The sequence below is a fragment of the Capra hircus genome, chromosome 1 (assembly GCF_001704415.2).
Source record: "Capra hircus breed San Clemente chromosome 1, ASM170441v1, whole genome shotgun sequence".
Taxonomy (NCBI): Eukaryota; Metazoa; Chordata; class Mammalia; order Artiodactyla; family Bovidae; genus Capra; species Capra hircus.
The window spans coordinates 121,639,150-121,653,408 of record NC_030808.1 but is presented as its reverse complement, the minus strand read 5'-3'; the positions used below and the strand labels follow the sequence as shown (position 1 = coordinate 121,653,408).

Below are 14,259 nucleotides of genomic sequence, written 5' to 3'. Positions count from 1 at the left end.
ATTAGGTCTCATTTGTTTATTTTTGCTTTTATTTCCAATATTCTGGGAGGTGGATCATAGAGGATCCTGCTGTGATTTATGTCTGAGAGTGTTTTGCCTATGTTCTCCTCTAGGGGTTTTATAGTTTCTGATCTTACGTTTAGATCTTTAACCCATTTTGAGTTTATATTTGTGTATGGTGTTAGAAAGTGTTCTAGTTTCATTCTTTTACAAGTGGTTGACCAGTTTTCCCAGCACCACTTGTTAAAGAGATTGTCTTTACTCCATTGTATATTCTTGCCACTTTGTCAAAGATAAGGTGTCCATAGGTGTGTGGATTTATCTCTGGGCTTTCTATTTTGTTCCATTGATCTATATTTCTGTCTTTGATGACTGGCTTTGTCATAGAGCCTAAAGTCAGGCAGGTTGATTCCTCCAGTTCCATTCTTCTTTCTCAAGATTGCTTTGGCTATTCGAGGTTTTTTGTATTTCCATACAAATTGTGAAATTATTTGTTTTAGTTCTGTGAAAAATACCGTTGGGAACTTGATAGGGATTGCATTGAATCTATAGATTGCTTTGGGTAGTATACTCGTTTTCACTATATTGATTCTTCTGATCCATGAACATGGTATATTTCTCCATCTATTAGAATTTTAAAAGGAGGTTTCTCTTAAAATACTGTGCTGCCATAATGACACCTGGTTTCACCTGAAGTTAACTATTCTCAAACCTAGAGATAACCAATGCATTTCTCTTCTGGAAATGTTTATCTTAAGCTATGCTAACATACTATGCATTTACTCCATACTCTGTCTTCAAGTTGTTCCGCCTCTTGGCTCAGAACCTACTTGACAAACCAGCATGTTATACTCAGATATTGTTCCCCTAATCTATGTAAATGAAACTATTTATGGTGATCTGTCCTTCTTCAAGACTCAAGTTAATCATTTTATGGCCCAGGATAAACCATTTGGTGCCAAGATTATCCCAAAATGCATCTTATGGGTGAGGAGCCTGGTGCCATTCTGAGTTTTAAGACATTCTTTTCTTTCATTGCTAAGTCACTTCAGTCATGTCCGACTCTGTGTGACCCCATAGATGGCAGCCTGCCAGGCTCCCCTGTCCCTGGGATTCTCCAGGCAAGAATACTGGAGTGGTTGCCATTTCCTTCTCCAACGCATGAAAGGAAAAGTGAAAGTGGAGTCACTCAGTCGTGTCCGACTCTTCATGAACCCATGGACTTCAGCCTACCAGGCTCCTCCATCCATGGGATTTTCCAGGCAGATTACTGGAGTGGGTTGCCATTGCCTTCTGTTTCTTTCATTAAGAGACTGCTAGTGACTATATAATATCCAGCTAAAGACTAGCAGAGGGGTATTTTTTCTGCCCCCTTCTGATGCCTGTGTTAGAAGCTTTCTCTATCTCCTTTATACTTTAATAAACCTTTATTACACAAAAGCTCTGAGTGATCAAGCCTTGTCTCTGGCCCTGGATTGAATTCTTCTCCTTCAGGGGCCAAGAATCGCGGCATCTTTTTTCATTCAACAACAACCTTTCAGTATCCTGCATTGCAGGCAGATTCTTTACCATATGAAGCACCAGGGATAAATGCCATATGTGACAAATCCACAGCTACCACCATATTCAGTGGTGAAGAGGTGAAAGCATTTCCTCTAAGATTAGGAACAAGACAAGAATGCACTATCATCACTTTCATTCAACATATTTATGAGGTCCTAGCCATGACAATCACAGAAGAAAAAGAAATAAAAGGAATCCAAACTGTTAAAAGAAGAAGTAAAACTATCACTGTTTGCTGAAAACATGATGCGAAAACATAGGGAAAATTCTAAGCAAGCTACCAGAAAATTATTAGAGCTCACAATGAATCTGTTGAAGTTGCAGAATACAAAATTTATTTATAGACATCTTTTGCATTTCTGTACACTAACAACAAAAGATCAGACAGAAAATTTAAGGAAATTATCCCATTTATTGTAGCATCAGAAAGAATAAAATACCTAGGCATATACCTACCTAAGAGACAAAAGACCTGTAGTCTGAAAACTAAGATGCTGATGAAGGAAATAAAGATGACACAAATGATGGAAATATATATGGTGGTTTTGTATTGGAAGAATCAGTATTGTTAAAATGATTATACTATAAATTCAGTGCAATCCCTATCAAGTATCAATGGCATTTTTTTCCCCACAAAACTAGAACAAAAATAAAATCTCAAAATTTGTATGAAAACAAAAATTACCTCGGATAACTAAAACAATTTTGGGAAAGAAGAATGGAGTTGGAGGAATCAAACTCCCTGATTTCAAACTATATTGCAAAGCTATTGTATTCAAAGCAGTGTAACACAAAAACAGACATATACATCCATGCAACAGGATGGAAAGCCCAGAAATAAACTGACACAGTCAGTTAATCTGTAACAAAGAAGGTAAGAATATACAATGAAAAAAAAGACAGTATTTTCAATAAATGATGCTGATAAAACTGAACAGCTATATGTAAAGGAATGAAATTAAAATATTCTCTAACACCGTATACAAAAATAAACTCAAAATAGATTAAAGACCTAAATGTAAGATTGGATACCATAAAACTCCTAGAGGAAAACATAGGCCGAACCCTCTTTGACATAAATTGTAGTAAGAATTTTTTGTATCTGCCTTCTTCACAGCTAAGGAAACCATAAGCAAAATGGAAAGACAACCTAAGGACTGGGAGAAAATATTTGCAAATGATGCTACTGACAAGGGATCAAATTTCCAAAATATATGAATGGCTTACACAGCTAAATGTCAAAAAGAACACAACTCAGCTAAAAAGGGGCTGAAGATCTATATAATCATTTCTCTGAAAGAGACATACAGATGGCTAATAGGCACATGAACAGATATTAAATATCACTAATTATTAGAGAAGTGCAAACAGAACTACAATGAGGTATCATCTCACACCTGTCAGAATGGGCAAGCATTCAAACGTCTATAAATGATAAATTCTGGAGAAGGTGTGAAAAAGAGAAACCCTCTTACATTATTGGTCAGGGTGTAAATTGGTACAGCCACTATGGAGAACATTATGTTGGTTCCTTACAAAGCTAAAAACAGTTCCTTACTATATGATCTTGCAGTCTCACTCCTGGGCATATATCTGTAGAGAACTCAGCATCACTAATTATTAGAGAGACGTAAATCAAAACCACAATGAAGTATCACCTCACAGTAGTCAGAGTAGCCATCATTAGAAAGTCTACAATGACAAATGGAGAGGGTGTGGAAAAAAAGGGAACCTTCCTAAATTGTTTGTGGAAATGTAAATTGGTAGAGCCACTTTAAGAGCTCCTTAAAAAACTAAAACTAGCACCAAATCATCCTGCAGTGCCACTCCTGGACATACGTTTGGAGAAAACTCTATTTGAAAAGATACATACACCTTGGTGTTCATACAGCACTATTTACAATAGCCACAACACGGAAGCAAACCTAAATGTATATCAGTAGATGATTGAATGAAGATGATGTGGTGTATATATACAACAGAAATACTACTCAGCCATAAAATGCCATTTGCAGTAACATGGATAGACATAATCATATTAAGTGAAGTTATTCAGATAAACACAAATAATATATGATATCTCTTGATAGGATATCTGAATATGTGGAATCTAAAAAATGATACAAATGAACTTATTTACAAAACAAAACTAGATTCAAAGACATAGAAAATGAAATTATGGTTACCTAAATCGAAAGCAGGGCAGGGACGTGGGGAGAGATAAACTAGGAGTTTGGAATTAACACATTTATACTACTATACATAAAACAGGAAAACAAGATCTTCCTGTATAGCACAGGGAACTATATTCAATATATTTTATTTCATGGACAATGAGTAAAAATGATTTCAAAAAGCCTCATCAAAGGAATATTTTTTAAAAGGCTTCAGAACAACTTTATCAGTAGTTTTGCATAGATGGTTATCTTCTGCTTTTCTTAATTTAAAATGTTCTTTAGTGAATATATGTATAATGAATATATGTTGTTCTAATATACATTTAACATTTTGTTTTAATATCGACCTTTGAAACTTAGTTACAATATTTTCCCACTAACCGTTAAAAAGTGAACATAATTCATAAAAATGAACATAATTATGTCTTCATATTGTACCAACATATTTAGAATGTATTCATTTTTATTTAACATTCACAGATAGGCTATAACTCAAAATTTATGAAAAAAAAACTTCTGGCTTCCTTTTAAATTTCATTTCCTTTTATGGTTAGAAATTACATATGCATGGCACAAATTCAAAAATGCAAATAACATAACATTTAAAATAATTCTTCCTTCTAGGCTTATTGTATTCCTTCTCCTTTCTCCAATTTCATATGCATTATTCTAGAGAAATCTTAAACATATGCAAAGACTAAATGTATTTTATATACACACATACTCACAAACTACAATATGCACTACTTTCTAACTGCTTTTTATACTTAGCAATGTATCTTGGTATTAAGTTGAGATAAAGGTAAACAGTTGCATTCTAAAGGACAGTTTAATTTCTCAGACTAAAGAGTGGATTGGACTCCCCATTACTTTACTTGCATCCTGTTTCTATTCAGAATTCCCGAAGAATCTGAAATCATTGCTTCTCTCAAATACCTATCTTAAAGGAATTCAGGACGGGTGAATGTTTTCAGGAAATGGACCTGCTCTTAGTAAGACTAATGCAGACTAGAATTTTCAGTTATAATCTGGAGCCAATATCTTTCTGCCTCTCTTCCCATGAGAAGACTATGATCATATTCATGTTTGCATCATCTCAAGATCTTCTATACAATCTCCGTATATTTCAAGGTTTAGTTTTCTTCAGACAAAAGAAGCACTTTAATTTATAGGAATTGGTAGATCTACAGCAAAACAAATTACATATTTAAGAATTAATATATCAGTGCATTTGGTACATACCTTCCAGAAGATCAAAACGTTGACACACGAATAAGTGATTTATCTATTACAGTAGAAAATAAACATATGTGGAATGGAGTAATCAAACTAAATTTAAAGCACATAACAATACTTTTATACATTCATACTTACATTTAGGATATTTAAAGTAATTGATTCATTATCAAGAGTTCTCATTTTTTTCTGTCAAATATCATACATTTATATGAGTCTACATGTGAAGTTTTAATATTTTTTTACCATAGAAAAAGGAAATGACAAAATATTATCAGATAATCTATAAAGTGTATTCTCTTTGCTCTATTGTTAATGTCTCAACATTATTGTTCACAAACATTTTTAAATAATTTTATTAAATATATTTTTGAAATTCAGAGAGAAATATCTGTATTGCAATTTAAAGTAAAAAGTTTATTGTAGTGTTTGCCCATATTAAAAAATGAAATTAGATTTTTATTAGTGTTTGCAACAAATTTACAATTAAGCACTGAAAATGTAAATAACCTTTTTAAGAAGGAACATGCATACTGTTTCACTTTTAAAGAGTTAAAAAATAAGATGTAGCCAGTAATTAGTAATGTGAAATGCCAAAGTTTATTATTTAGAGATAGCCCTACAGGAAATTAAATCAGAATTGATGTCACAAAGATAATTATTCTCTATCATTAAATTTTGTGGAGAATAGATTTTTTTTCTAATATTAGTGTTCATATTTTACATTTGTAAACCAGGCTTCTACTATCTAAGCAATTGATGAACTGAAGAGTCCTTAAGTAATTTTTACTTACATTCCCCAAATCCAGGTTCCTGTTTTAAAAAGTAGTAGTAGTTTGTTGCTCAGTCGTGTCTGACTCTTTGCGACCCCATGGACTGTAGCCTACCAGGCTCCTCCCTCCATGGGATTCTCCAGGCAAGAGTACTGGAGTGGGTTGCCTTGTAAATAAGCTTCCCAGATGATAAATTTATAAAAAAACAATGTTTTACCATAGTTGGGCCTTAAGGGACATTGTCTGAACTATTAGGGTCTGCTTATAAGCAGATTCTTTTGAGTAACTATATAGTCAGCATACAGTTCTTGGTTCTACTCAGTAGATTCAGGTGACCTCTGACCATGCCCTGTTTATGATCCACAGTTGGTTGTATCTGTGGACACCAAACCACATATTCAGAGGGTGGGCTCTGGGACTTGAGAACCCTGTGGTTTTGGTATTTGCCAGGCTGGTCCTGAAACCAATTCCCCATAGATGCCGAGGGATGTGCTCAGTCACTCAGTCATGTCCAACTCTTTCCAACCCCATGGACTGTAGGCTGCCAGGACCTTCTGTCCATGGGATTTTCCAGGCAGGAATACTGGAGTGGGTTGCCATTTCTTTCTCCAAAGAAATGACTGTATTTAAATTATGTTTACTGCCTCAATCAGAAACTAAAATTAAATAAAATGTAAAATTTTTGAAGTTACAAGTGTAGTATTTTAATCTATAGTAAAAATATTTTCCAGTAACAAATAATATTTTGAAACTATCTAACTTCGTATTATTTTCCATCAACTAAATTAAGAAACACATTATTGTACCTGAGTCAAATATTCTAATCCAGGTGGACAGTTGGCTGTTGACCCTGGTGTTTGCATCCAATGTGTCCTGGGTTGTATATTACAAAAAGCCATAATCGAGATTATATAAATACTCAAGACTGTGACAGATTGGAAAGATTTCTCCTTTTGTCTTCAAAATCTAACATTACAGAAACATTAACATAGTTAGAGACAGGAATAAACCTCAATTCAGGTTTAGTTTTTCTTCATTTAATGGTAAGCATTAAATTAAATGGTGAACATCATCCATATTTTTTTAAGTGTTCTCAATTGAAATATTTATGGTTTTATTTACAGAGTCTATCTCTCAAGAAAAAAAAAAAAAAAGGAACCTCAGGACTACAAGAAGTCCCCAGTTAATATGAGTAATAAACTGAGTGTAAATTGTTATACACATTCCTATGTGGCCTTGATCTATTTAAATAAAATTAAATCTTTAGGCTCAGAATCATTTGACAGTGACTGGATAAACATTTCCCCTCGACTGTTGAGGGATATGTTATGGTGGACATGAAAACATTTTATCCTGCATAAAGACCAGATAAACTATTTAAAAATGAGGTTTGGGGTGCTAACTGTAGTGCCATGTCCTAACAAACAGAACAAATATATATGGAGTCAAATTTTTCTAATTGGCATTTATTAAATTCTCATTATTCTCTGTATTTTCTTCAGCTTGCATCAGGATTAAATCTATGAAATAAATTTACAAACCCATGCTTCCAGCTCAAAGTTTTAAAAAATGATTCTAATAGTGATGATAAACACATTAAAAGTATTGAACAATTTACTTACTTTGTTTGGGGGCAAATATATGTTTTACTCTCAGGTATTGATATGTTAAAAAATAAAACAAACAAGACATCACAAAATTAATGTAAACCATGACTATCAGTTGTAGTGAGAGAAAGAGGTATTTTGGAAAAACATTTATTACTGAAAACAAAAGTGAGTTTTAAATAATAGGTTGCAGTCTAAAGAATCAGGCTATGAAATGAGAGTTGATGTAAAGAGAAGTGAAGAAAGGATCCTAGGAAAAGAGGAAAATGCAAATTGAAGAGCTATGTTCTTTCTTTTTTTTTAGTTTAATTGGGTCATCTAGTAGCTATATGTTTAAATTTGGAGGTGTCTAGACGCTTACTCCTTGGAAGAAAAGTTATGACCAAGCTAGATAGCATATTCAAAAGCAGAGGCATTACTTTGCCGACTAAGGTCCGTCTAGTCAAGGCTATGGTTTTTCCAGTAGACATGTATGGATGTGAGAGTTGAACTGTGAAGAAGGCTGAGTGCCAAAGAATTGATGCTTTTGAACTGTGGTGTTGGAGAAGACTCTTGAGAGTCCCTTGGAGTGCAAGGAGATCCAACCAGTCCATTCTGAAGGAGATCAGTGCTGGGATTTCTTTGGAAGGAATGATGCTAAAGCTGAAACTCCAGTACTTTGGCCACCTCATGTGAAGAGTTGACTCAGTGGAAAAGACTCTGATGCTGGGAAGGACGGGGGGCAGGAGGAGGGGACGACAGAGGATGAGATAGCTGGATGGCCTCACTGACTCGATGGACATGAGTCTGAGTGAACTCCAGGAGTTGGTGATGGACAGGGAGGCCTGGTGTGCTGCAATTCATGGGGTCGCAAAGAGTCGGACACGACTGAGCGACTGAACTGAACTGAACTGAACTAATGTTCATGAGCAACCTTTCATGTGTTATTGGCCACTTGTATATCTTCTTTGAAGAACTCTCTTCAAATTCTTATGCATTTTTTCCTTATGTTATTGAATACTTGCATTTTTATTGTTGAACTGTGACAGTTTTAAAATCCCATTATAAAACATAAGATTTGCAAATATTTTCTCCCATTTTGTAGGTTGTCTTTAACTTTCTTGATGATGTCCACTAAGCACAAAAGTTTATAATTTTGATGTAGTACAAAATTTTTGTCATTTGCTTGTACTATAGCTGTCATATTTAAGAGATCACTTTCTAATCCAAAATCAGAATGATTTATTCCTCTGGTTTTTCTAATAGTGTTTTAGCTCTTACATTTGGATCTTTCATCCCTTGAGTTAAATTTTGTGTATACTGTGAGGTAGAAGTCCAACTTTTTCTTGTACATAGGAATATCTAGTGGTTCCAGCACTATTTGTTGAAGGTGTTTTCCTCTATTGTTTTGGCATCCTTGTTAAAAATCAATTGGCCATCAACATGAGGGTGTTTTTCTGGGCTCTCATTCTGTTCCACTGATACATATGCCCACCTTAAGTCAGTTACAGTGTCTTAATTACTTTAGTTTGTAGTAAGTTTAGACATGTAGAAGAATGAGTCCTTCAACTTTGTTCCTTCTCCAGATTGCTCTGTGTATTATGGATCCCTTGAGTTTCCACATACATTTTAGGGTAATTTTGTCAGTATCTACAAAAAAGCTACCTGTGATTCTGAGATTCATAGAATCCATTGATTGTATTAGGGAGTATTGTCATTCTAACGATATCAGTACTTCCTATCAATAAACATTAGATGTATTTCCACTCATTTAGATCTTTTTCATTTCTTTCAATACTATTTTCTGATTTTCAGAACTTTGTGCTTCTTTAAAACAACTATTCCTAAGTATCCTATTTTTTGATGCTATTGTAAATAAAATTATTTTCTTATTTTTAGTATGGTTCACTGCAGTTTTATGCAACTAAAATTGATTTGATTCAATTATGTTAAGTAATGCAGCTTTACTGAATTCTTACTTAATTCTAATTTTGCTTCAGTGGAGCCCTTTGGATTTTCTGTTAGTACCGTCTACAAATAGAAAAAGTTTTACTTCTTTCTTTTCAATTTACATGTTTTTTATTTCATTTTCTTTCTTACTTGATCAGACTAGAACCTCTAGCATGGTGCTGAGTAGAAGTGGAAGGAATATCTGTGTTTTGTTACTGAATTTATAGGGAAAACAGGCTTTATTTAATATGATGTTATTTGTGGGTTTTGTTTTTCTTTGTTTTGGTTTTGGCAGATGTTATTTACCAGGTTGAGGAATTTTCCCTGTATTCCTAGTTCTTTTATTTTTTTTATCTCACAAATGGGTGTTTAACTTTTTTTTTCAAGTGCTTTTGTGTGTCTGTTGAGATGAGTATCTCCATTTGTGTTTTATTCTATTTATATGGTATGATGTATTAACTGATTTCAGTTTCAAATCAACCTTGCATTTCTGAAATAAAGCTTGCTTATTCTTGTTATGTAATTCTTTTTCTATCTTGCTGGGTTTGGTTTGCTTATACTTTCTTGGGAATTTTTGTGTTAAATTATTAAAAAATCTTTTTGATGTGTAGTTTTCTTTTCCTATAATGTCTTTGTCTGATTTTACCATCAAAGTAATACTGGTCTCAATGATAATTTGAAAAGAGTATCTCTTGTTGTATGTTTGGAGGAGTTTATGGGAAATTTGTATTAATTCTTCTTTAAATGTTTGGTAGAGTTAACCAAGTAAGTCATCTGGGCCTGGACTTTCTTTGTGTACACCCTCAACACTTTACTTGGAAATCTCCTCAGCTAAATATCCAATTTGATTGGTTACAAATTCTTCTTTTCACATAACTCCAGGACAAAATTCAGCTAAGCATTCTGTCACTCTATTATGAGAACACCCATTACTCAGGTTTCCAATAACATATTTTTGTCATTTATTCCTGTCCCCTCACCAGCAGTGTTTTGATGTATGTATTTCTACCAACAGTCTGGTAGTGATAGTATAGATATTCTCTAAAGTATGTTGTCCTCACTTCCTTCTGAGGAGTATGATGCTCCTCACTTCCTTCTGAGCCCTCAACATCAGCATCTTAATAACTGCATTTCTATTACCTATGTGCTAAACTACCCAGGACTAGATTTGATAGATAAAGTGCCTGATGAACTATGGACGGAGGTTCGTGACATTGTACAGGAGACAGGGATCAAGAACATCCCCATGGAAAAGAAATGAAAAAAAAAAAAAAAAGCAAAACGGCTGTCTGAGGAGGCCTTACAAATAGCTGTGAAAAGAAGGGAAAAGAAAAGGAGAAAAGGCAAGATATAAGCATCTGAATGCAGAGTTCCAAAGAACAGCAAGGAGAGATAAGAAAGCCTTGCTCAGCAATCAATGCAGAGAAACAGAGGAAAACAACAGAATGGGAAAGACTAGAGATCTCTTCAAGAAAATTTCAGATACCAAGGGAACATTTCATGCAAAGACGGGCTCGATAAAGGACAGAAATGGTATGGTCTTAACAGAAGCAGAAGATATTAAGAAGAGGTAGCAAGAATACACAGAAGAACTGTACAAAAAAGATCTTCATGACCAAGATAATCACGATGGTGTGATCACTCACCTAGAGCCAGATATCCTGGAATGTGAAGTCAAGTGGGCCTTAGAAAGCATCACTATGAACAAAGCTAGTGGAGGTGATGGAATTCCAGTGGCACTATTTCAAATCCTGGAAGATGATGCTGTGAAAGTGCTGCACTCAATAGGCCGGCAATTTTGGAAAACTCAGCAGTGGCCACAGGACTGGAAAAGGTCAGTTTTCATTCCAATCCCAAAGAAAGGCAATGCCAAAGAATGGTCAAACTACTGCACAGTTGCACTCATCTCACACGCTAGTAAAGTAATGCTCAAAATTCTCCAAGCCAGGCTTCAGCAGTACATGAACCGTGAACTTCCAGATGTTGAAGCTGGTTTTACAAAAGGCAGAGGAACCAGATATCAAATTGCCAACATCCACTGGATCATGGGAGTAGCAAGAGAGTTCCAGAAAAGCATCTGTTTCTGCTTTATTGACTATGCCAAAGCCTTCTTGTGTGGATCACAAGAAACTGGAAAATTCTGAAAGAGATGGGAATACCAGACCACCTGACCTGCCTCTTGAGAAATCTGTGTGCAGGTCAGGAAGCAACAGTTAGAACTGGACATGGAACAACACACTGGTTCCAAATAGGAAAAGGAGTACGTCAAGGCTGTATATTGTCACCCTGCTTATTTAACTTCTATGCAGAGTACATCATGAGAAACGCTGGACTGGAAGAAGCACAAGCTGGAATCAAGATTGTCGGGAGAAATATCAATAACCTCAGATATGCAGATGACACCACCCTTATGGCAGAAAGTGAAGAGGAACTAAAAATCCTCTTGATGAAAGTAAAAGTGGAGAGTGAAAAAGTTGGCTTAAAGCTCAAGATTCAGAAAACTAAGATCATCGCATCTCCCATCACGTCATGGGAAATAGATGGGGAAACAGTAGAAACAGTGTCAGACTTTATTTTCTTGGGCTCCAAAATCACTGCAGATGGTGACTGCAGACATAAAATTAAAAGACGCTTACTCCTTGAAAGAAAAGTTATGACCAACCTAGATAGCATATTCAAAAGCAGAGACATTACTTTGCCAACAAAGGTCCGTCTAGTCAGGGCTATGGTTTTTCCAGTGGTCATGTATGGCTGTGAGAGTTAGACTGTGAAGAAGGCTGAGCACTGAAGAATTGATGCTTTTGAACTGTGGTGTTGGAGAAGACTCTTGAGAGTCCCTTGGAGTGCAAGGAGATCCAACCAGTCCATTCTGAAGGAGATCAGCGCTGGGATTTCTTTGGAAGGAATGATGCTAAAGCTGAAACTCCAGTACTTTGGCCACCTCATGCGAAGAGTTGACTCATTGGAAAAGACTCTGATGCTGGGAGGAATTGGGTGCAGGAGGAGAAAGGGACGACAGAGGATGAGATTGCTGGATGGCATCTCTGACTCCGTGGATGTGAGTCTGAGTGAACCTGGGAGTTGGTAATGGACAGGGAGGCCTGGGGTGCTGTGATTCATGGGGTCACAAAGAGTTGGATATGACTGAGTGACTGAATTGAACTGAAAGTACCCAGGCTATGAACAGTGGGGTGGATGCATCTTTTCTAATTAGACTTTTCGTCCTTTCTGGATCTATGCCCAAAAGTGAGATTTCTGACTCATACAGTAACTCTGTTTTTAGTCTTTAAGGAACCACCATATGTTTCCCACAATGGCTGCACCAATTTACATTCCTACCAATAGAGTTGGAGGGTTCACTTTTCTTCACCTTCTCTTCCAGTGTTTATAGCATTATTTTCTTTATCCATGAATCTTCCAGTGAATACTCAGGTTGTTTCCATGTCTTGTATATTGTTAATAATACTGCAGTGAAAATGATGCAATAAAATGTTTTGCAAGATGGGTCATGAAACGTGTCTTAGCAAGTTTAAGATTTTAATCATATCATGGATCTTTTCCAAACACAATGGTATGAAAGTGGAAACTGATATCAGGAAAAGAACTGAAAAATTCACAAATATATGAAGGTTAAACATGCTCCTGAACAATCAATGGGTCAAAGAAATAATAAGAAAAATAAAAATATCTTAAAATATATTAAAATGGAAATACAGCATAGACAAACTTATGGGAAGCTACATAAAAGCAACAAAAGAAAAGTAGTAAAAAAAAAGTATCCATATTTGAAATGATGAAGCAAAACTGTTTATAGATGACATAATCTTACACATAGTAAAGCCTACAAACTACTCTAAATATTTATAAATAGTAAATGGATTTAGTAAAGTTGCAGGATACAAAGGTGATATACAGAAATCAGTTACATTTATATACACTAACAGCAAACTCTCTGAAAGAGATATTAAAAAAGTAATCCCATTTATACTAATAAAGTATTTAGGAATAAATTTGACAAAGGAAATGAAAGGCCTGAACTGTTAAAACTATAGAAGTGATGAAACAAGTTGAAGAAGACACAAATAAATGGAAAAATAATCCATGTTCACAAAGTGGAAGAATCAGTAGTGTTAAAATGTCCACACCACTCAAAGCAATCTACAGATTCAATACAATCTTAATAAAAGTTCCTATGGCATTTCTCAGAAAAGTGGAAAGAACAATCCTAAAATTTTCATGGAACTACAAAAGACACTGAATAGCCAAATCAGTCTTGAGATAGAACAACAAATTTGGAGGCATCAGGCTTCTTGATTTTAAACTATATTAAAAGCCATAATAACTTAAAAAGCATGGCATTGGCATATAAGCAGGGAAGAGTGCCAGTCTCACTCAATGTAAAACGACAGCCTCATCAATAATGTTGGGAAAGCTATATATCTATCTGCAAAAGAATAAAACTGAGTGCTTATACACAACTCACAAAAATTAACTCAAAATGAATCAAAGATTTAAATGTAAGACCTGAAATTATAAAACTTTTAGAAGAAAAAAAAATAGAGGAATATATTCTTGATACCTTGGAGACATGTACTACAGACTTATCTAACTCAATGAAACTAAGCCATGCCATGCAGGGCCACCCAAGATGGATGGGTCATGGTGGGGAGTTCTGACAAAATGTGGTCCACTGGAGAAGGCAATGGCAAATGACTTCAGTATTTTTGCCTTGAGAACCCCATAAAAAATATGAAAAGGCAAAAAAATAGGACACTGAGAGATGAAGTCTGCTGGTCGGTAGGTGCCCAATATGCTACAGGAGATCAGTGGAGAAATAACTCCAGAAAGAATGAAGGGATGGAGCCAAAGCAAAAACAACATCCAATTGTAGATGTGACTGGGATAGAAGCAAGGTCCGATACTGTAAAGAGCAACATTTCATAGGAACCTGGAATGTTAGGTCCATGAATTAAG

The 14,259-nt window shown here is 35.2% G+C and overlaps 1 protein-coding gene across 1 annotated transcript in view; it reads right to left on the bottom strand.

Annotated features, from left to right (window-relative positions):
- The window catches only part of LOC102175808 (phospholipid scramblase 1), a 53,202-nt gene that overhangs the window by 26,703 nt on the left and 12,240 nt on the right, over positions 1 to 14,259 (bottom strand). Inside the window, exons 2-3 of the mRNA XM_005675472.2 lie at positions 6,556 to 6,715; positions 4,983 to 5,025 (exon numbers count right to left, since the gene is read on the bottom strand). Of these exons, the coding sequence (XP_005675529.1) occupies positions 4,983 to 5,025; positions 6,556 to 6,648 (136 nt within the window). The 5' untranslated portion in view covers positions 6,649 to 6,715. The remainder of the gene's footprint in view (positions 1 to 4,982; positions 5,026 to 6,555; positions 6,716 to 14,259) is intronic.